The 23519-nt window shown below is 47.3% G+C and overlaps 1 protein-coding gene across 22 annotated transcripts in view; it reads right to left on the bottom strand.

The window, feature by feature from the left end:
- Positions 1-23519, bottom strand: part of Cfap46 (cilia and flagella associated protein 46) — a 95979-nt gene that overhangs the window by 21177 nt on the left and 51283 nt on the right. For 20 of the 22 annotated variants that reach the window (XR_008222926.1, XM_052761173.1, XM_052761175.1 and 17 more), the window contains 13 exons: positions 22899-23067; positions 22075-22280; positions 21303-21614; positions 20891-21040; positions 18373-18521; positions 17601-17699; positions 15532-15664; positions 13787-13933; positions 10587-10787; positions 10368-10474; positions 9504-9680; positions 8324-8459; positions 861-1049 (listed from right to left, as the gene is read on the bottom strand). Coding sequence is in view for 21 of the 22 variants with exons in the window: in XM_052761173.1 (XP_052617133.1) it covers positions 861-1049; positions 8324-8459; positions 9504-9680; positions 10368-10474; positions 10587-10787; positions 13787-13933; positions 15532-15664; positions 17601-17699; positions 18373-18521; positions 20891-21040; positions 21303-21614; positions 22075-22280; positions 22899-23067 (2175 nt within the window). In the remaining variant the exon portion in view is untranslated. The remainder of the gene's footprint in view (positions 1-860; positions 1050-8323; positions 8460-9503; positions 9681-10367; positions 10475-10586; positions 10788-13786; positions 13934-15531; positions 15665-17600; positions 17700-18372; positions 18522-20890; positions 21041-21302; positions 21615-22074; positions 22281-22898; positions 23068-23519) is intronic. The other 2 variants (XM_052761171.1, XM_052761174.1) reach the window with 2 other exon arrangements.

The following is a 23519-nucleotide window of genomic DNA, read 5'->3' as shown; positions in this document are numbered from 1 at the left end:
TGCTCGAGCTACAGCTGAGTTGATAGAGTGCTTGCCTAGCATGTGCAGGGCCCTGGGTTCTACTGCTAGGGTTGGCTAAATAGGAAGGGAGGAAGGAAGGAAGGAAGGAAGGAAGGAAGGAAGGAAGGGAGGGAGGGAGGAAGGAAGGAAGGAAGGAAGGAAGGAAAGAAGGAAGGAAGGGAGGGAGGGAGGGAGGAAGGAAGGAAGGAAGGAAAGAAGGAAGGAAGGAAAGAAGGAAGGAAGGAAGGAAAGAAGGAAGAAAGGGAGGGAGGGAGGGAGGAAGGAAGGAAAGAAGGAAGGAAGGAAAGAAGGAAGGAAGGAAAGAAGGAAGGAAGGAAGGAAAGAAGGAAGAAAGGGAGGAAGGAAGGAAAGAAGGAAGAAAGGGAGGAAGGAAGGAAGGAAGGAAGGAAAGAAGGAAAGGAAGGAAGGAAAGAAGGAAGGAAGGAAGGAAAGGGAGGGAGGGAGGAAGGGAGGAAGGAAGGGAAGAAAGGAAGGAAGGGAAGGAAGGAAGGAAGGGAAGAAAGGGAAGGAGGGAGGAAGGAAGGAAGTGGAAGAAGGGTTTTCTTCCAAATAGGTATTCACTTATTCAGTTTGCTCTGTTTGCGGTGCTGGGAGGAACGGGGCAGGGTGCTAGCCCCCAGACCCAGGAGTGAAAACTGTAAGCCTACACAGGAAACCCCTTCCCATAAGCTCTTCGCTATTAGTTAAGTCCTCTCGGTGATCAGACAATGCCTCGCTGCACACAAGGTGTGGGGGTGGTCAAGAGCTGCCATGGCAGGGGGCGGGGTGGGTAGAGACCGGGGTCCCTCAGATTGGCAGGCCCCCGGGGGAGAACATGAGCTAAGGCTGCCTGCTGTCACCAAGTCGATGGACGAGTAGTTGCTGATGTTCAGAAGGAAGTCTGCAAGCAGCCTCTCGAAGGAACCCTGCTCAAGCTGCAGCTCCAAGGCCTCCTTGCAGACCAGCTGCTGCATGTCCAGGCATGTTTCTGCCAGGCGGAGTTTGAGGCGGGCCAGCCTTCTCATCAGTGGGGAGTTGATGTTCTGTAACTGAGATGGTTGAGGTGGGTCAAGCAGGGCACTCTTCCCCAGGAGACCAATCACTGGTAAGTACTCTGACAAGGCAGAGCTGACGCGTCATAGACAGCACACATTTGAAGTATAAACTAAAGTGTGAAATGGATATATTTTGACATGGCGATAGATGCTAAACTATCGCCAACCCAAGAAAAGGAACACGGTCTTCACACTCTGGGTTTCTCCATGTGCTTTCTTGGGCCTGTGTTGACATCAGGCTGTTCCCTGCTCTAAGTTACTCTGTATTGCACAAGCAGTGGTTTCTCAGGCTGGGCCTTTGCCCTGAGAGACTCCATTTCACAAGCAGCTTTGAGGGTGGAGGATAATTTGTAACACGAATTGCTAAATGGTCTTATTAATAAAAAAAAAAAACAAACCTGGAGCCAGATATTGAGGTGAAAACTGAAAGATCAGAGGGATAGAACAAGCCAGCCACAAATTCTTACCGCTGGGAAATCCTCAGCCCAAGAGAGAGCTACTTCCTGTATATGTCTTTCTGTGCCCTGCCATCTTCCTCTCTCTGCTCAGCTACATCACTTGCTCTTTCCACCCAGCTCTATCACTTCCTGTCTGTCTGTACAGACCTCCAGACCTCTATGGTTAACTAGTGCGGGGATTAAAGTCATGCGCCACCGTGCCCGGCTCTGTCCCCAGTGTGGCCTTGAATTCACAGAAATCCGGATGACTTTCTGCCTCCCGAATGCTGGGATTAAAGGCATGTGCTACCACTGCCTGACCTCTATATTTAATCTAGTAGCTGGCTTTTTCCTTTGGTCCCCAAGCAAGCTTTATTTGTTAGAGCACAAATAAAATATCACCACAATAACTGAACTCCTGGCTGGACCCACAAACACCACCATCTCTCTGGCATCACCCGTGCAGCTTAGACTGATAAATGGAATATTCCTGGGAGAAAGAAGCCACTCTATACAGTTACTGAGGTGAATGGAAACTGTAGGAATATATAGGTGTATTAAAATCATATTAGGGAAACTAGGCCCAAGAACTAAACAGGACGGGAAAACAGGGAAAGGACATGACTCCCTCACCTGCCCCCCATAAAGCTATGGACACCTACCTCTGTGATGGTATGGCCCCAAGCCATTTTATCACCTGATACCTGGGGTGTGTGAATCAAGGACTCACAGGCAGAGACTCTCCAACTGTCCTTGGGGCTTCTGCTCTGCTTGGGCACCCAGATGTCTCTGATTGTCTACATGCTTGCCCATTCAGACCTAAACGTGCTCTGACCTGGTTCTGCCCTGTCGTCTCTACAGTTGACTAGGTTTTTGCTCTCAAACCTGACTCTTCCTCAGCTCAGTCTCTATGGCAACAGCTTCTTCTTTTCTGGATTCCTTTTCAATTCAGACCTCCCTTGAATTTTTCTCAGTCCACCTCAGAAACCTCTTGAACCCTTCGGCACCCTCGCTAACTTGTATTCATTCTGTAACCCACACATATCCATATATAGATGTATCTACTGTGTACTGTGTGGTATGAGAGTTAATACTTATAGTTAAGATTGGAGAATAAGAACCTGCATTTGCCTCAGCCAGATTTCTAGAGTAGGCAGATTTAATCTGGCAAATTGCTGCCATTAACACTCCTAAACCTTGTGAATTTATTTTTATTCAATAAATCCTCATGCTGTAAAAAGACACAGGTGTGTTTGTCTCTGTTTCTGGCATAGCATACTCAAGACAGCCTTCCCCTCTTCCAAGTGACAGCTATTCTGTGGTGCAACAAATCAGCTTTATAGAAACGGCATCACATAGTATGTGAGCCTTTTGTCACTTTGCCTCAGTACGGCTGTTTTGAGACTCATTCATATGCCACAAGGATGATGTTTATCTTTTCACATGCTTGCTTTCCATACATTTGAGGAAATGTCTCTTCAAATAGTTTGCTCGTTTTTAATATTTTAAAATTTTGAGAGCTCTTAATGCATTACTGATATGTTACTGCTATCGAGGAATAAAATTGGCAAATGTTTTCTCCAAGTCTGTGTTGTTTTCACTGTTCTCTTGATAGTATATTTTATTGTTTGTTTGTTTTAAAGACAGGGTTTCTCTGTGTAACAGTTCTGGCTGTCCTGGAACTCTCTCTGTACACCAGGCTGGCCTCAAACTCACAGAGATCCTCTTGCCTCTGCCTCCCGAGTGCTGGGATTAAAGGCGTGCGCTACCACACCTAGCAATAGTGTATTTTAAAGAGAAGAGCAGTTTATCAATTTTTCCTTTTATTGGATCATGTGTTAGGTACATTTCTTTGCCAATCATGTCATCACCAACTGACTGTGCTGTGGGTTCTAGGCTTTCGTTTCAGGTTTATGACCCATTTGAGGGTATTTCCCACCTCAGTCTGAGGTGTGAGTGGAAGTCCAGGTTTTTGAATGTGCATTTCCTGTTGTTCTAGCATCATCTAAAGACTGTCTTTTGTCCATGGAGTTGTGCCTCTGTTAGAGACTCTATGTGTGTCTCTATTTCTGGATTCTCAGGTTAGTCCCATTGGTCTGTTTGTTCATGTTCCCACTGAACACACACTGTCTTGATTGCTGTAGCTCTGTAATAAAATTTAAAGTCAGGTACCATTGGCTCCTAATCTTATTCTTTTTTGAAATTGTCTTGGCTATTTTAGACTTTCCATATTTTAAAATCACATTGTCAATATATATTAAAAAGTATCTGTCCGGGCAGTGGTGGCGCACGCCTTTAATCCCAGCACTCAGGAGCCAGAGACAGGCGGATCTCTGTGAGTTCGAGGCCAGCCTGGGCTACAGAGTGAGTTCCAGGAAAGGCACAAAGCTACACAGAGAAACCCTGTCTCGAAAAACCAAAATATATATATATATATATATATGTAGGAATCTTAGTTATAGTTAAGGAAGAACTGATATCTTAATATTGAATCGTCTGATGTAGGAACATGAGTTTTGCTGCCATTTCTTTAAATCATCTTTAACTGCTCTCAGCAATGTTTACTGTTTTCACAGTGTAGGCATTCACATCTTGCCTATACTCTGGTCAAGTTTCATTTTTAAGTAGTCATAAATGATACTGCTTTAATTTTTAATATACAATTAATCTTTCTTTGCATAGAAATATAATGTAGCCGGGTGGTGGTGGCGCACGCCTTTAATCCCAGCACTCAGGAGGCAGAGCCAGGAGGATCTCTGTGAGTTTGAGGCCAGCCTGGTCTACAGAGTGAGATCCAGGACAGGCTCCAAAACTACACAGAGAAACCAAAGGAAAAAAAAGAAATATAATGTATATACTATATAACCCTGAAACTCAACCAAACTTGCTCATTAACTTTAATTTAGCCTACTTGTAGTTTTTAATTTTGGTATATTACATGATTTTCTATAAAATCTGTTATCTGTGAAAAAGTATTTTACTTACATGTTCCTTCTATCAATCTGGATGGTAGCTGTATTGCATTGGCTAGCACCTCCACAACAATGCTGAATAAATGTGATAAGATATCATTGTCTTAGTCCTTAGCTATGGAAGAATCAGTCGTCTTTTACCAGTGAGCACGGTGTGATGTTGTTATGTTAGCCATGTTCATGTGCAACACTGCTCTGTTGGTTTTTTTTGTCTGTTTGTAACGTCTTTAACTCTTTAACCTTTTTTAAAAAATTGAGACAGAGTCTCTCTGTGTGGCCCTAGCTGTCTTGGAGCTCACTCTATAGACCAGGCTGGCCTGGAACTCACGGAGCTCCTTCTACCTCTGCCTCCTGAATTCTGGGATTAAAGAAAGGTGCATTCCACTACACCCTCCTGTATCTTATTTTGGAGTTAGACTTGAAAACTTCCTATAGATTTTTTTCCCTTTCAACCTTCTAAAATAATCTGCTCAGAAGTGATATTTAAAAAAATTATTTGGTGGAGTCAGCAGTAGATCTGCCTGGGCTTTACATTTGCTTTGTGATAAGGTTTTCAATTACAGACTCAATTCCCCTCATTCACAGAGTTGTTATAGAGTTATTTCTTTTTGAGTGGGTATTGCAAGTGTGGGTCTATTTCACCTCAACTATAAAAGTCCCATGTCTCCTCACTATCCTTTGAATATAGGCAGTCAGGGCTAGGTCACTCATTTCTGGTATTTGGCACTTAAATCCTTTATAGACTGTTTGATCAGTCTGACTCAGTTTACCAACTGATCTATACCAAAGAACCAGCTTTGGCTTTAGTGACTTTCTCCATTTTTTGTTTGTTTTTTGAGACAGGGTTTCTCTGTGTAAGTACCCTGGCTGTCCTAGAACTCACTTTGTAGACCAGGCTGGCCTTGAACTCACAGAGATCTGTCTGCCTCTGCCTCCCAAGTGCTGAGAACAAAGGTGTGCGCCACCACCACCCAGCTGTGACCTTCTCCTTTAAAAAGCTGCAGTGAGCTTGAACCTCAGCTCAGAGACTACCATTGGATATCCAAGGTCTTGAAAATCTTTGTTTCATTGATTTGTTTTGGATGAGAGGGTGAATCTCTTTCACTGAATGTTTTACTCCATCTTTAATTCCTATTCTACTACTTGTTTTGGATTCAGTTTTCTCTTTATTTTTAAGGTAAAGGCTGAGCTCATTGACTTCTGGCCCATCACCCTTATGTTATCGTTATTACTCAGGTGTTTAGTGCTCCACATTCCCCCTAAGTACTGCACTGACGACATCTTAAACTCCTTGGTGTCCTCTCCTCCCTCCATTTCAAAACATTTTATCTTTGGCTTCTTCTGTGGCCTAGAGTTAGTTGTTAGCTGTATTCTACTTACATTCCAAACACTTGAGGTTTTCCCTGGACACAATGTTTTGTTTTGTTTTGGTTTTAATTTGAGGTAAAGCAACATAACGGAATCAACAAATCTGAAGAATGAAGGCTGGAGAAATGACTCAATGGTTAAGAGCACTTGCCACTCTTGCAGAGGACCCAGGTTTGATTCTCAGCACCCATGTGGCAGTGCACAACCATCTGTAACTCCAGTTCCAAGGGATCTGACCACCTCTTCAGACCTCTATGGGCATCAGGCATGCATGTAGAGCACACATATACTCACAGGCAAAACACTAAAGTAAACCTAAAACTTAAAGTATGCAGTTCATTAGCACATAATGATTCCACAGTGTTGCACAATCATTGCTAGTTCAGTTCCCAAACATTGCCCTCATTCTACAAGGAAACCCAAATAAATCCTTATTCCTGTCCTTGCTCCCCAGAAGCCACTAGTCCGTGTCTATACTCTATTTCCTGTTTTTTAAAAAGATTTATTTATTTAGTATGTATGCAATGTTCTGTCTGCATGTATGCCTACACGTCAGAGGAGGGTGTCAGATCTCATTTTAGATGGTTGTGAGCTGCCATGTGGTTGCTGGGAATTGAACTCAGAACCTCTGGAAGAGCAGTCAGCATTATCAACCTCTGAGCCATCTCTCCAGCCCCTACTTCCTGGTTTTGATGTTCAATTTAATTCCATACAATCCTCTGTATAATTCACGTTTAATGAGATTCATCTTATGGTTCATAGAATAGCCTATGTAGGAAGACAGTCCACATCTGTGTAAGAGTGTATCCCACTGTTGTTGAGTGAAACGTTAAAAATATGTCTATTGGGTCATGTTGGTTGACAATATTTTAATCTTTTCATTCTTTTCTGATTTCATGTTTCCTTATTCTACTAATAATTGAAGAGAAGGACAATGAAATTTTTGGCTCTAATTGATTTAGCAATTTTTTTTAAAAGATCAATGTTTTCTTATATATTTTAAAGCTCTCTTATGGTCATAGTGTTTAGGTTAACTTTCTTCTTGGTTAGTTTACACTACAAGATAAATAGTCTCATTCCTGGTAATGTTCCAGCTGTCTTTTGATCAGTATTAGTCAGGGATATTCCTCCCAGTATTTTACTTTTCTTCTATTTGTCTTTGTGTTCATAATGGCTTTCTTGTAGGCACCACATAGTTGGGTTCACTTACTTACTTACTGCTAAATTCTGAGGTCAGGCCCTCTGTGCTCTCTGCCCACTATCTTGAGGTCTTGGAACCTCTCTCACCCCATTCCCAGGACCTCCTAATCAGCACCAGTGCACTCCCTGTAACCCTTGCAGGTGGTTCTTTCTCAGCCTTGGGCACTTCATCCTGGGTGATCATTCTTTAGAGAGATGTTTTGGGGTATCCCCTAGACATCTGTGAGCAGTGCTCTTCTTCCATGGGCTCTATTTTGCCTCCTTCTCCCTAGACTCTCAGGATTTAATCACCTTGACTCAGGTCTTCACCTAGGCTCTACCTAGTTCCATCTCTGTAGCTGCAGTGAGCTGGGACTTAAGCATAGGGATCACTAACTGGCATGGTTGATGTATGGGGTTTGGAAAATCCTTGTTTTGGGTAGTTTGTCTGTTTTCTTTTTTTAATTGTTTTGTATGGGTGCATGAGTCTGGTTATTGTTACTCTACCTTAGCAAAAATCAGGTGCTTTGTTATATATATATATGCATGTGTGTGCTTGTATAGGTGTGCATGCTCAGTACAAATGTGTGGGCATGTGTGCAGACATTCATGTGGAGGCCAGTGGACAGCCTCAGGTATTGTCCTTCAGGAACCATCTACCTGGTTTTCTGAGACCTAGTTTCTTGCTGGTTTGGACCTCGCCAAGTGTACCAGGATGCCTGGCCAGGGAGACCAGGAATCCACCATCTCCTCTTCAGTACTGCAATTACAAGTGCAAGCCATCACGTCTACTTCTTTGGCAATATGGGTTGGAAGGGTCTAGGGGTAGAAGGCGAGTTTCTCTTCTATACGCATTTCCAGCTTCTAGACTGGATCTTGCAGAAGATGCTGAGGTCGAAGGTGGGGGAGGCAGAGATCCAGAGGCCCAGAGAATATATACAACTTTCTTGACTAAACTATGGACCCAGGCCCTATATGTGTGTTTTGTGAAAATATATACTGGGGTCTCTTCCCCTCGCATCTCTGTCTCTGTCTCTGACTCTGTCTTTGTGTGTGTGTGTGTGTGTGTGTGTGTGTGTGTGTGTGTGTGTGTGTGTGTATGTGTATGTGTGTGTGTGTGTTTATAGGACTGGGCCTCACTGGGTAGCCTAAGTTGGCCTGGAACTCCCCCATTCTCTTGCCTCAGTTTCCGAAGTAGCAGGATTTCAGGCATGCTCCACTGCACCTGGCTGGTTTTGCTTTAAAATCGGATCTGTCAGGCAGTGCTGTCCTGTACACAGAAATGACTGGGACATGCAGACTCCATACTTACATCTTGAAGGGACAGTATCCCCTGGATTCTGTGAAATAGTTCTTCTTCCTCATCTATAGCTTCCTGGGACAAGTTATACACTTCCAGCCAATAGGCAGTTTTTTCTTCTCCATCTTTCTCCTTTTGAGCGCATAACCTTTATGCAATATAAGAGTGGAATTTAGAATAAAGAAGTTAAAGCTAATTAATATATTATACCAGTACATGTTACACTGAGTAATATATAATATATAATTTCTACATAATTATGGTATACAATATCAGTACCTAAAAATTTTGCAGTTAAATGTTTTATACATAAAGGTATTTTCAGTACATTTTAGTTATTTATTTTCAATGTGCATGTAGATATGTTCATTTATGTGTGCAGGTACATGTATGTGCATGTGGAGGTCAAAGATCAACCCTGGAATTGTTCCTCAGGTGCTGTCCACCTTTCTTTGGAGACAGGGTATCACACTGGCCTAGAATTCACCAAGTAGGCTAGACTGCTAGCCAGCAATCCCCGAGGATCCACTTGTCTCTGTCTCCCCAGAGCTGGCATTACAAATGTCCACCGCCATTCTTGGCTTCTTTATATGGATTCTGGGGGAATGAACTCAAGTCCTTGTGTTTGCAAGGCAAGGGGTTTACCAACTGAGCCATCTCCCCAGCCCTCTACATACATTTTAGAACAAGATGTTGAACAGTGACACAGGGATGTGGCAACACACCAATTTCCACCTGCTGGCTCAGTCACTCACTTCCCTGCCTTCCTGGTGGCCCACAATGGTGCCGCAGCACACCTGTGGTACCGGATGTGACGTGGGTGTTGGCTGATCGTGGCTCCTGAAGGCAGGGTCACACCTACACAGGATTTGTTCATGTGTAAAAGGCTTGTGGGTACCCAGGGCAGGCAGAGACACTGTGAGAAGCACTGGGCACTGCAGTGGGAGGAGAGGTACACGCCCATCAGAATGCACAGCGGTGGCGACAGTAGGAACAGCTGCTGGGGAACCTGCAGGACTGCAGTGGTGGGTTGGCAGGGAGGAAGTTGGGGAGGGAGCTGGCTCTAGTCACGTCTGAGGCTGGGGAGGAGCAGGGGTTGTCTGGGGGAGCTCAAAGGTGGACCCTGTTCAGAAGACAGCTCCAGTGGCATGGGTGGAGTCTGTGGCGATCGAGTGTGTGGTGACGTCCTTACTTCTTTATCCTTGCGTGCTCTAGTTTTAAGTCGACACAATTTTTCTTGTAGCCACTGCGTATGAAGTTTTCTTCAACTTTCAACAGGTGCTTTTCTAGGTCCATCAGCAAAAGTGGGTACTCAAGAAGTTCGCCGTCAACAGAGTTGCAGGCAAGCTGGATTTGAAGTGTCACACACCTGCTGGACAGAAATCTTCTCAAGATGGTGGGGACTGAAGTTTCCCCTCCATATTCAAAAGCCCAAGACCACAGCAACCCTCTTTCTGTCCAGTGTCTACCCAGGGACACTGAATCAAATACCAATGAGCCTTTTCCCGCCAAGATGGACATCATGCACCCCTGGCCCTGGATCAATGTAGTTAGAATCTAATAATCTCACCTAGGCACCAGATTCACCCCTGGAAAACAGAAAACCGTGCTGATATGAGACTGCTTACAGACTCACATCAGGACCAGCTGGTGGAATACAGTGCTCACTCACAGCACTTTCCAGAGAGGAATCAGTGCAGAAACAAGGCAAGGATCCCTGTATCTGTGGTCAATGAGCTCAGAGGAGTCCTGGAAAAGGACCTGTGATGTGACTTGAAGTCTGTATTGGCATGTATGGAAGAAGAGAGGTCCTCTGACAGCTCCCTACAAAGGGGCAGAGTCCAAAGGCTCCAGGAACCATAGGAAAGACACGGTGGAAATCTGGGCTGTCTGGGAGGAAGCCATGACTTCTCTGAGTCACATAGTAGAAGGCAGGCCCGCTCCTCAGAGGAACCTGAGGGCACATGGGGCACACAGAGTAGAGCAGGCACATATAGCATGAAAGGGAATGTGTGAGGGAAGTAGCCACAGCTTTTAGTAGACTAGGCATCATTACCTGGCCTCTAGCTCCATGATGAGGTATTTCAGTAGGGATACTCGGTTTGGTCTTTCATTCTGGAGAACCTTGAATGTTTCTATGAGTTTCCGAAACAGTTTGAAAACCTAAACGTGATGGTTGCATGTCACCATGTCACTCAGCAGGGCCTGGGGACAAGACCTCAGCACATACCCTCTTCCATGCACCCCACATTGTCCACTGGCCACCCCAACTCACTTTGACTTCTTTTCTATCATCTTCAGAGGATAAGATGGCTTCAGCCAGAGCCAAGGTTGAATTGTACCAGAACTCCTCAGCTCCGCCTAGCTGCTGGGCCCTCTCAATCATGAGTACAGCTTGTCCATGGTTCTTTTCCTTATTGGCCAACTGTGCTAGAAGCAACAGGCACTGTGCTTCTGCGCAGATATTGCCTAGCTCCTAAAAACAGGAACAGACAATACTCGATAGACAGATGGGCAGCTCCACTCAGGTTGGCATAGCCACGAGTTGGGAGTGATAGTCCTCAGGAGTGGAAAGTGTGCCCTGGGAGCCACAGGAGCCAGCCTGTGCAGGATTTTGGTTGTACTGGCAGCGTCTTTCTGCCCTGCTGCCTGAGGTTGGCAGCCTTTTCCCTATGGAGGCTACTGTCTGAATCAGCTTTGCCGTGTATGATAGTTGTATGTCAACTTAACACAAGCCAAAGGCATCTGATGGGAGGGAGCCTCAGCTGAGAAAATGTCTCCACAAGATGAGGCTGTGTGCAAGCCTGTAGGACATTTTCTTTCTCTTTTTTTTTCTTTTCCTTTTGTTTTTGTTTTTTGAGACAGGATTTCTCTGTATAACAGCTCTAGTTGTCCTGGAACTCCCTTTGTAGTTCAGGCTGGCCTTGAACTCACTGAGATCTGCCTGCCTCTGCCTCCTGAGTGCTGGGATTAAAGATGTGCACCACCACACCTGGCTATGTATTTATTCTTAATTAGTGACTGATGTGGGAGCGCCCAGTTCACTGTGGATGGGGCCGCCCCTGGGCTGGTGGTCCAGGGTTCTATAAGAAAGCAGGCTGAGCAAGCCAGTAAGCGGCATCCCTCTGCGGCCTCTGCGGCAGTTCTTGCCTCCATGTTCCTGCCTTTTTTGAGTTCCCGTCCTGACTTCCTTTGATGAACAATGATATAGAAGTATCAGCCAAATAAACCCTTTCCTCCTCAAGTTGGTTTGGTCATGGTATCTCATTACAGCAATAGAAGCCCTAACTAAGACAGCATACATGGACTTATCACACTGTAGTTCTGTCAGCTGGGTCAGGTAATCAACAGACAACTCGTGATAGTTCTGCCTGAGGAAATTCAGGCCTGAATGTGGGCCAGAGGGTGTTCTTTGGAGGAGGGTATGTGGTGACCTGTCTAGGCAGTACAAGGCCAGCCCCTTAGTCCTCCCAGGTTCTTGCTGGAACTGATCTCTCTCTTTGCAGAGGACTTCCTGGGGTCGAGCCCCAAGGGCAAGTCTACACGTAGATATTACTTGGTGCCCAGAGGGTCCCAGCAGCTCACAGCATCCATCCTCACCTATCCTGGGCAGCCATGTAGCAAATGCCAGGGCAAATAATGCGATTTATGTTAAACACCAAGGGAAGGAGCAGACTCCCACAGCACTGGGCATCCCTTTAGATGCCCTACAGATTACAAGTAAGCCTCAGGTGATGAGGATAAAGGACATAACCCCACAACAGATGGAGCTGGGGTGATGGGGAGAGTCTGAGCATGCCACAAAGAAGGGAAGGTACCAGAAGAAGCAGAGCTGAACGTCCACATTAGCCCTGCCCCTGAGCTGGGACATTAGTCATGTTATCTATGCCTGGATGCAGTGAGTTACAGGAGAGGTGAAGAGGAGGAGGAGGAAGCCAGGTACAGATGTAGGTTGCCAGGGCAACCACAGTTGATGGCAGAGTACTGAGCAAACAGAGTACAGCCTGCCTGTCAGCTCACAGGCCTACAACTGTCAGCTCAGTCACTTCTGGGACAGGTTATCTCAACTCTGTGTACATACTTGTCCCCTCCCTGATATACAAACACAGCACATGTCCTTTCTGAAGTTGGTACACCTGTCCTGTGCAGCTAGTCTTATGTCAACTTGACATACAAACTAGAATTATCTGAAAGGAGGGAACCTCAATTGAGAAAATGCCTCCATAAGATCTGGCTGTAAGACATTTTCTTAATTACTGACTGATGGGGGAGGGCCCAGCCCGTGGTGGGTACTGGCATCCTTGGGCTGGTGGTCCTGAGTTTTATAAGAAAGCAGACTGAGCAAGCAATGGGGGAGCAAGCCAGTAAGCAGCACCCCTCCACAGTCTCTGCATCAGCTTCTGCCTCCAGGTTCCTGCTATGTGTGAGCTCCTGTCTTGACTTCCTTCTACGATGAACAGCAATATGGAAGTGTAAGTCAAAGGAAGCTTTTCCTTCCCAACTTGCATTTTTGTCATTGTGTTTTGGTCATGGTGTTTCATTGAAGCAGTAGAAACCCTAACTAGGACAGTCCTTCCCTGGTACTTGAACATCTGTCTGCTCACTACAACCGTATACTTGCTCCCTCCTTGTTCATCTACATCTTTCCCTTCCCTGATGTCTCCTTGCCTGTCCCTTCTTTGATACCTGCACATCTCTTCCCTTTCCAGTACCTTCACCCTTGTCCTCTTCTTTATACCCGTACATCTGCCTCATCTCTGGCACCTGCACATCTGTCTTAACCCTGACATCTGTACAGTTGTTCCTCTACCCCAGCACCTGCACATCTGTCCTAACCCTGCTACTTACATGCCTGTTCCCTCTCTGGTACCCGCACCCCTGCTCTCACTGTATGGACCAAAGCCTGAGCTTACAGCTTTCTGGTGACACTGAATTTTTCCATCATTGTTGAATCTTCATCTTTTCCTTGAATTCTTCAGAACAAGCCACAGGCTGGTTGTGTCAAATTCTTGGCCTCATCTCCCAACTGAAAGCAATTCTAAGTCTGTCCATAGGGATTTGGAGGAGTTATGGGGATTGTAACTTGGGAGAATGGCATCATTAGAGCAGACAACACAAACAGCTTCTTCAATCCAGACTGTTCAAGGTCAGCTGTTCACCGGGGACAGAGTCCAGAATAGAAAAGCCCTGCCAAGTGTAGTTTGGGACTTGAGACCCAAAAGGCCAATCTAGGGAGTGAATGGGCACTGGTGTGGACACAAGTTCCTCTAGTAGGCAGCTCCTCAGAGAAGAACAGCCAATGCTCCCAAGCCAGTGCTCTGTGGAAAGATGCTAACTCAAGCCTTTTGGGGGGACTCAGTGGAGACTCTGAGAAGCCAGGTGTCCCTGAAGTCCTTAGATGAGGAGTAAGAACGCATCTGAAGAGTTCAGGCCCCGGTGGAGATGGCTACAGTGGAGATAGGTAAGGTGTATTACCTGGAAAGTCTGCTGGGCCTCTGACAAGAGCAGCCGTGCCGGTTGGTACAGCTCCAACTCCAGCAGGACCTCCCCTTTGAGCATCCACAGCTGAGGGCAGGATGTCCCATCCAGGCCCTTGCCAGTCTCTCCATTTATCTTCAAAATCTGCGAGACACCATGGCCCTAAGACACTCCCCCCGCCCCCCCCCTCAGTCTGTGTCCCGTGATGTGCTCCGGCTTAGAAGCAGAAACACTCTGTGAAGCCAGTGTGCCGCAGGATGCACTGCCACAGGGGCGTCCCCAGCGTGCCCTACTCAGAACCTCAGGCCTTTGGCTTCTGCTTGTCTAGCTTCTGATACACCTCAGGGATCATCAGCCGTGAGGGGGGAGGGAGCAGAAGCCAGTGAGCAGGGTCGGAAGGCTTGTGGATCACTGGAGATAGCTCTCTGGGAGGCAGCTTTAGTGAGTCAGCTCAGTTTTATTCCAGAGTATAGGGAATATACAGGATTGGGGATGGTAGCTAAGGAATCACCTCACTTGCATTGAACAGCATGTTCCTATCATAAAGCTCCTAGAACAAGCCTTAGTTATCATCTGTGGAAGCACGGTCCTCTTGTAAAGCCCCTAGCACGATGTCTAATTACCAGAGGGAGAGCTCTAGCAGGCAACTATGCCAAAGGTCACACTAGAGACAAATCAGGCATCCAAGCTTGGGGACAGCTTTCATATAAGGTCAGGCTTCTGGACCAAGAGACCTTCTCCAAATAAGAGCAGGTAGAGAGCAGGAAGTCTCGCTGGGGTGGGGGGATGGGGAGGTCCTCATGCTTCTGAGCTTGGAGAGAACTACCGGGCCAGGAGAGACTGCAACCTCTGACCAGTAAGGCTTCCCAACACCCCAGGCTTTGGGGACCCCTGTCTCTCCTTAGTTACCCCTTCTGCTCTCCCACAACTGGTTACAGCCGCTGCTGAGCTGCCTGGCTTGGCAGGCTCGCTTCCTGCTCTGTGAGCCTAGCTGGGAAGCAGTTGTGAGGCCTACAGGACTGCCTGGTCCATAGCTGTGCTTTTCTCTCTTTTTCCTGTGTACCCGTCAGCATCCCCTAGCCCCATTGTGGATGGGTTACATAGTCCTTGACCCTAATTTTTATGAGTTCAGGTCCCCAAACAAACCCCAAGTGTTGGGCACTTTCCACCATGCCCCAAGTGCTGACTTTAACAGGCTCACAGAGTTGGCCCTCTGAGGAACTGAGGTTCTTTGGGATGGCTTTTTCTCCTGTACATGGACTGAAGGGGACAGCCAGTCGGTGATAGGACAGCAGGAGCTTCAAGAGTCTAGCCAAGACCCCCTTAGATGTGCTCGGCTCCACAGCGAGCCTCCCTTATTTTCCTTCCCCTTGCCTGAGCCCGGGGCCTTAAACATTTTAGATAAGCAGCTACACTATATCTCTAGCCTGCTGACGATTTAAGTTGCTGCTCAGGCCCCAGGTGATCTGTTTTACATATAATGTTTGCCTTCCCTGAGGAAATTCGGGGCCCCAGGGTAGGGCAAACTTGGTCAGGTCTCTCCAAGTTTCCCATGAAACCATACCTAGGCGCGTGTTCAGTAGGCACTCCAGAAATCAGCAGCGGCTTGCTGACTCTTAGGGCAACCCTACACGACAACCAAGTCAATGTCATCTCTGGGTTTCAGATTCCACTGTGGCAAAGCCAGGCTAAGTCAGTGTTAGCCCTGGGTTCTGGACCCCACCATGGCAGTGCCAGCCTACCTTGTCTTGAGCTATCAGTGGCTTCACCTCCATAGAGCGGGATGGAGTCGGCTGCTCCGGCAGCGTTAGCGGGCTGTCTTCTATCACAGGCTCCTTGTTCTTCTCCTTTTTAAATGTGATTTCTTTTCTGCAGCTAATTGAAGCGAAATAGCACCATGCATCAGAAGAACTGCAATGGCTGGTGACAACGGTCAGTTTCATTTACAGTCAAAGAAACACAAGCTAGCACAGCCAGGAGAGGCCACGATTCACATATGCAGTAGTTTGAAGGAAAATGGCCCCCAAAGGGAGTGGCACTATTAGGAGGTGTGGCCTTGTTGGAAGAAATGTGCCACTGTGGGGGCGTCCCTCCGTGTGACTGTAGTTGACTTCTGGTTGCCTGCAAGATGTAGGACACTCAGCTATTTCTCCAGCACCATGTCTGCCTGCGCGCCACCATGCTCCCTGCCATGATGATTATGGACTAAGCCTCTGAAACTGTAAGCTGCCGTCTCAATTAAACGTTTTCTTTATAAGAGTGGCCATGGTCATGGTGTCTCTTCACAGCAAGAGAAACCCCAACTAAGACAACACATGTCTACGAAAGCCGGAACAGTCTCCAGGTGGGCAGCTGTCTGGTTCCCACAACCACACCAGCCACCTGTTCTCTCTGCAGCTGCCTGACAAGCTGATGGGTAGTTTAATGAGCTTCTCAAGCTTAATGTCTGTAGAGCAGACCTGCCTCTGGAGCCCCTCCAAAAAGACAAAACCACTTAGTGCTCAGGATTTCCTACAGAGCAGCAGGGTGGCCCCTTCTCCCTTGCCACTTACCCGAAACAGGAGTCACCCACCACACTACATCCAGAGCTGTCCATTGGGAGGTGGGCCAGTGCATCACAGCATTCAACCCAGTCTGACCACGTCACACAAGGGTTCTTCCCGTCAGGGCATCCAACACTTGCACCCCAATGGTGTCACTTCACAGATCCCCAAAAGTCTTGCTCATCCAACTGTCCCGGACTCCCCAACTGCATGCATTTGGAACTGAGGCCTCTGTGTATCCCCAGCCCTGGTATCACCATGGGCACCAGCCCGTTCTGTCGGTCTCAGTCCTCCTCCTTCCTCTGCAGCCCACCTGCTGTGCCTCCCACACTGCACAGCGAGTGCTCCCGTGAACCCAAGAGCAAGAAGAGGCAGGCATCTCTCCCAGGCTTGACAGCTGCATTTCTGGACCCCATCTGAGGGCAGGGAGGACTCAGCAAACACTCTCCCAGTCAGTCCAGGGATGGACAGATAAATGACTGTGCTAACAGCATGGAAATGATTTTGTAGACAGACATTTGTTGCCAAAGGCTGCAGGGTGAAAAAGTGTATGCAGCAGAATTACATTTTCATAACTGATCCGGTGTACAACGGCAAAGCCCCAGAAGGGATTACTGTCAAGGGATGGGGCCCGTAGTGATGTTTATTCTCTTCCTTACCTGTTTTCTAAAATTTGAACAATGATCATGTAATTTATATGGGGGGGAAGCCATGTTGCAACCATTAACGATAATATGACTATGTATACCTTCTTACATATTCTTAGATGGTCTCTAAGTCTGAAAAGGATTGCCACAGAATCTGTAATTGGCTAATTTAACTATTGGACAGCCTACTATTAGCCAACCACAAATGCTGTAGAGTAACCCAAAGAACCAGAACCATCACTTAGCGCCATCACTCCTGGCACATCCTGGGAGGAGCCTGGGACTGGTGAAGGACAGTCTTTCCCCATCCTGTCCTGCCGACCCTTCATCTCTTTCTTCTGCTGAGCACCCACAGCTCAGCAGTCCCCAAAACCTGTCATGAAAGCTGTGGAGGAGACTCACACATTTCTCTATGCACTGCCCTCCCAGGTACAGCTACCTAGAAATTGCCCCCAGGACCTCCAAGTCCAGACTGAGGAGCCTGTAGCCATAATGGGCCTGGTACTGAGAGGAGCCACAGCCCAGGGCTAGCTAGGGTTTCCTCAGCACTGTCCTTAAGAGACTGGATTGCATATGGCTAGAAAGAGGAGACCCACACGCAGGGGCAAGCACTGTACACACCTGGCCTGTTCCATGTCCCCAATGTACGCCTGTCCAATCACCTCTTCATGATAAGCCGCTGCGTAGTGCAGCCTCAGGTCGGAACACACCTGCAAAAGTCTGAGGGGAAAGGCAGGGAGGGAAGAGCCACCATCACATAGGGTGCTGTCACCTCCAAAAGAAGTGGTGCTGGATTTGGGGTACTTAATCAGAGTTGGTAAACCAAAAAAAAAAATGCACTTTCGTGTTTCAAATTTTTTTTAAAGCTAAATGTGCTAGGTGATTCTATGAAACTTCAGGTGGCAATTTTCTCTGTCATTCACTCAGTTATTTTACTCACTACGTCTGCATTTGGGGGCATAGTCAGAGGTTAATAGTCAGGTGCCCAGATGGGCTCTGCCAAACCCTGCCGTTGCCTCCAGTAGGAAATTCAACTGAGGTTTTGTTTAAAGCAAACCTACTCAAGCATTGTGTGTGTCCCTCCTTCCCCGAGTGAGCCCCGTCACCATGCCCTCCTCTCCACTCCCTCCCCATTTCTCCTTCTAGACCCTTGGTGGGAAGTATAATACCCCTTGATCCTTAAATACCTCAGTATGCATCTCCTTGAAACAAGGTATTCTCTAAGGATCAGGCAAAATTCTTCAATGAAGATACCATTCCATTATCTGGCTGTCTTAGGGATTTATTATTCACACAGCCAGCTACAGAATGAATATCTAGGGCGCTGTTTGTTTTTATGTTGTTTTGGACCACCCGTCGCTCTCAGTACTTCAGGTAAAGGAGAGGTACCCACCGCAGGTGGTAGAGGTCCGCAAGGCTCTTGCTCTCCACCACCACATCTGCAATCAGTACAGCCAGCTGCAGGACCGGGATGCTGAGCTCGTGAAGGTACATCTTTTGCAAGGCTTTGGCCAAGTGGTCTATGTAATACAAACTGTATGTCTGCATAAACACATAGCAAACAGGGGTGGTCACAGGCAGGGGTAGCACACTAGTCCCCTAGAGTGACGGTTAACACTGATTGTCAACTTGATGTTATTAGAATCACCCAGGAGATGAGTCTTGGCCTGCCTGTGAGGGATTAGCTGGAGCAGGTTAGAGACTCTGCATTTCTTTTGTAGAGGGTTATCTTGATTTGGTTAATTGAGGTGAGGAGACCCACACTAAGTGTGGGCAGGGCCATTCCATGGAGTAGGACCCTGGACTGCAGAACAAGGAGGAGGCTAGCTTGGCATGACCAATCATTACTCTTTGCTTCCTGAATGCTGATGGACTATGATGAGCTGCCTCAAGTTCCTGCTGCTGGGACTTCCTCACCAGGATAGACTGTACCCTCAAACCGCGGGCCAAAAGACATGCTTTCTCCTTCAAGTTGCTTTGGTATTTTGGTCACAACAGCAAGGAATGTTAGCTAATGCACTCAGTTTTGCCTGGCACAGTGCCCAGCACTCAGCAAGTGTTAAACAAGTTTGTGGGGTGCCTTCTTTCCTATCTGTTATTACAGGTTTTGCTTTGTCATATGCAATGCTTTGGTTGTTAGCACCAGAGTATTGTTAAAGATCCACACAAGAGACACCTCCATTAATTCATTAATTTCATATTCCATTTGGTTCTTTTCTAATTAAAACTAATGAACTACCAAATGCAGAATTCCTTGGTGTATGTATACAACTGGGTATCTAGGAACAAAAGAGCTAGTGCCTCTTATGGTGTTGGGCTTGGTATATGGGGTGCTGGAGACATTAGATGAGATACTGAACATGATTTTCTGGTAACTGGATAGAGGACAGGGCATAGAAAAGCACAGAACTAAGATCAGGAGGGAGATGTGTGTCAGAGACGTGGCCTGGCCCATTGCCCAGGATTAGTGTCAAGGCTGGCTGGTTCCTGGCCCCTGGACACACAGATCATGTAAGGTAGACTAGATCCAAATTTGACACTAGGCTATACAAGTGAAGAATATCTGTACCTCGGGGGAGAATACTGGAGGATGCTATATTTGACCTAAGAAAAGGAAACAGTGTTGTTGTTGTTGTTCTTTAAAAAAGGACTGAGGGAAGCACCAGTCACAGAGGAAAAGATTCCTAATTTTCATAACACTAAGGTTAATATTTCTACACAGAAGACCCTATCATGGGAGGAAAGGCAAGTCACTTGTGACTTGCTGTGTACAGGACTGGCAGAGTATCCCTCTCAGAACAGGCCTGTGGCATTTTTTCAATTCTATAAGAAAAAAAGAAAATTTGCTAAATTATGGCGGTGTGCTGGGCAGACACATCACAGAAGAAGAAGGGCTAGGACAGGCTGACAGGGCAGTCAGCATCACTGTAACCATGGGAGATGCCATCACATGCACACTAGCACAGGCTGGCAAGGATGTGGGCAGCAGGAACTCCCCCACAAGGACAGGGATGAAAGTCAGCATAGCATCCCTGGGATGCGATTTGCCAACTAGCAATGTTCATCATCACTGGAAAGCTTCCCACACTGTGGTCCAGCAATGTGGGCACCAGTGTTCACAGATGCTTCATTTGTAAGAACCATGAACACAATGTCCATTAGCAGGTGAGTGGGCAGGCACACCAAGGCCTGTTCACTGCAGTACATACACACTGTGGCATTGAAAGGAACTAAAATAGTCATCCCCAAACAGCATGGGCAAACCCCACCAACCTACTGACCAAGAGGAATATGCTGAACAATTCCATCCCTGTGAAGCCCCCAACCAAGCCGAAGGTGGCTGGACCAAGGACCCTCAAGAGCATGGACTCTTAATACATAGAACGTCTGAGTGTGACTTTACATCTAAAGGGATTGTACTCTATGACTAGGGTGAGGCTCTGTCCAAGGTATAGCCCTGAGTGTAGAATCTTGGAGGTCTCTACAAGCGCTGGATTTGCTAGAAAGGAGAGATTATGTGGGCTTGGTGATAGAGATAGGGTGGGGTGAAGCATCCAGAGGGACCACGTGATTCTGCTGATACTGTGATTCTTGTGGTCATAGTTGCCTAGTTTGTGGAAATATGACAGCAGGCAGAAGCAGTACCAAGACTATGTATGTGTACTTGGGTGTGGATGTAGCGCGACAGGGCTTCTCACAGATGTTTGGAAGAAAGAGGGTGTAGACGAGAGGGAGCTTTGTAGCTAAAGGTGGAAAGCTGCTCCTTTTTAACACTCTCTGTGAAAACCCTGTCTCAAAGGTCCCTCTTTGGAAATATCTGCAATAGAAATGTTAGCTGTGGTTTTGAAGGAGAGAGGTTAGGTTTGTCAGCCCTGTGGCAAAGCTCTGGCTGGCTGCTCAGATCCACTCACCGGCTTCTGGAAACTTGATGAGTTAACAGTAGTGTCACTCCTGTCTTGCTTGAACACAGACAACAGATCCTCAGGGCAGGAGTAGGAGGCCCAATCTTCTATGCTGGTGGGAATATAATCAAGTGGCTTGTTGGAAGCTGGGGTTGAAATCTGTGAATGGGAGAAAGCAAGGTTTACTGTAAAACATGGAGCTCTGAAATGGATGCTCCTGTGGCGCAATATGGAGAGGACAAGCTGCTAACCTCTGGCACGGTGTTTGGAAGCTGTGGCCCAGAGTGGGGACAGCATGTCTTCCAGAAGGGGAAACTGAGGCATGGGATGATTATAAGACCCCCAACAGTGGAGTTGGGGTTCAGGCTCCATGACTGTTACCATCCACCTCAAGTGAGGATACACTATGTGGATCACTCACCTGTTTCATGTCCTTGATCTTCTCCTTCTCCTTCTCCTTCTCTTTCCCCTTCTCCTTTTCCTTCTCCTTCTCTTTCCCCTTCTCCTTTTCCTTCTCTTTCTCCTTCTTCTTCTCCTTCTCCTTGTCCTTTTCCTTCTCCTTCTCTTTCTCCTTGTCCTTTTCCTTGTCCTTCTTCTTCTCCTTCTTCTCCTTGTCTTTCTCCTTGTCCTTGTCCTTCTCCTTTTCCTTCTCCTTTTTTGTCAGTAACAATTGTGAACTAACTACTTGTAAAGTTTTTTCTATAATTAGTTCTCCTCCTGATACCAAGGAAATCTGGGGGAGGGGAGGAAATATAAGTGGGGAGCATGAAAAGTAAGGCCTGTATCTCCCATTTCTGCACCTGGCTGGAGGTAGCTCTTAGATCTGAGGGTGTTGTTGCTCAGCCATGGGTCAAACCCCGGAGCCTCCACAGCACAGAGCAAGTCTGATCAGTGACCCGGACCTACAAGTTTTTGTGGTGGATGGACAGCAGAGCTGGGGTGGTTTTGGGAAGCACCCTCTTCAAGGAGCCTCAAAAACACGAGTGTGGCAGGGCCAAGAGAGATGCTGATGCATCTTTCTGCACAGAGGAAGAGGTGGACGGTGCAGGAAAAAAAGTCTGTGTGCTTCTCAAAAGCCTTTACAGAGGGGCGAATCGGCAGCAATAAGCCCTTCAGAGTCTCCTCCCGGGGGTGGAGGATGGGGTTGGTGGAGACCTTCACTGTTTGGCATCACATCTCCAGCCTGCCCTTACCTGCCAGATGCGCCTGAGGAAGCTGTAGGCCATGAAGCAGTCATCTTCATAGGAAGAAGAGCTTGGGGACACCATCAAGGCCCGAAGGATGTGCACACGGGCCAGGGCCTCCAACTGCCTCACACTTCGAAACTGGCCCAAGGAGACTGTCTCCAGATTCAAGGACACTGCACTCTTTATAGGAAACTGAGCAGGAGAGACCTGACCTGCACATCATGGTGGGAGTGAGTCTGGGGCCATGAACAGGTTTAGGCTCCTGCAGGCCCTGGGGTATCTCCCCTCCTGACCTGTGATAGTGACCCAATAACCTGTCTGTCCCCAGGTACCTTGTAGTGTGCTGCTACCTGCCCTAGACTGGAGTTTCTCCAGCAGAAATACCTTCTACTCAGCCTTTTCTGTGACCCAGACTTCTCTCTCTGAGTCTGGGAGTCATTTTCTGGGAGATCCATTTTCCAGGAAGCCAAGAGCTGCTGGCCTTGTGCTTGGTACCCATGCAGGTGCCCAGCTGGTGTCCTGAAGCCTTTACACCGGTCAGAATAGGCCATAGGCTGGCCTGCTCTGTTTTGTTCCTAGCTAGTTTGACCTTCTGTATTCAGCTGTATGGGTTAAATGCTGAGTGGACAGGATTACAGCTATTCCTTAACACAAGTTCTGGGACCTTCCCACTCTGCATCTTTCCCCCACTCCTAACTGCTATACCAATATAGCATGTCTATCCCACAGGGCATGGCGGCCCAGCAACAGTCTCACTATGTCCTGTTGTCCTGGGCCCAGATGGGGCCTACAGTGCGTGGGTCAGGACAAGCCAGCATGATCATCCTCACCTTCCTTTGGCTCTTGCTCAGGGGCATCTTCAGTGGGTTTCATGGATAGCAGAATCTCAATTGCCCACTCAAGGTGGGCAACCACCTCTTCCATAGGGAACTGCTTGTAATACAGCCATTCACTGAACTCCACGATGTAATCTACCTTCTGCCAGTTGCTCTCTGGCTTCTTTGGGACAAGACAGAAAAGAACTAATCAGGTCAATGTGTCATTAGTTAGCACGGGGAAGCCACCTATAGCAGCGAAAGACTTGATGATTCATGTCACCCTAGAATTACCATGGGGTCCCCCTCCAGGAAGATGGGACTTGCCACCAAGGTTCCCTGAGGGCTCCAGCTGTGGACAGAAGTATGATAGAAAAACAAGAATTTGGTAAAGTCCCCCAGGTCTTCTGCATCCTTTGCAAGTGTGCCCTACCTGTCCCACTGGCCCTGGTATTTCCTCACACTACTCCAAGTCTCCATCACAACACAGAAGATGCTGAGCAGGGCTCACTGCAAGGCAGTCTGGCTAATCTGAAGCCTTGAATGGGTGGTTCTTGGGTTAGGGCCTCTATTGAGGGCCCCATGCATGCACAGCTTTTGCCTAAACTATCAACAGCTTCCATGGCTCGGTGTGGG

The sequence above is a fragment of the Peromyscus californicus genome, unplaced genomic scaffold, assembly GCF_007827085.1.
Source record: "Peromyscus californicus insignis strain IS unplaced genomic scaffold, ASM782708v3 Scaffold_4__1_contigs__length_199733344, whole genome shotgun sequence".
NCBI lineage: Eukaryota > Metazoa > Chordata > Mammalia > Rodentia > Cricetidae > Peromyscus > Peromyscus californicus.
Note: the sequence above shows the minus strand (reverse complement) of the source record. Positions and strands in the feature narration are given on the sequence as shown.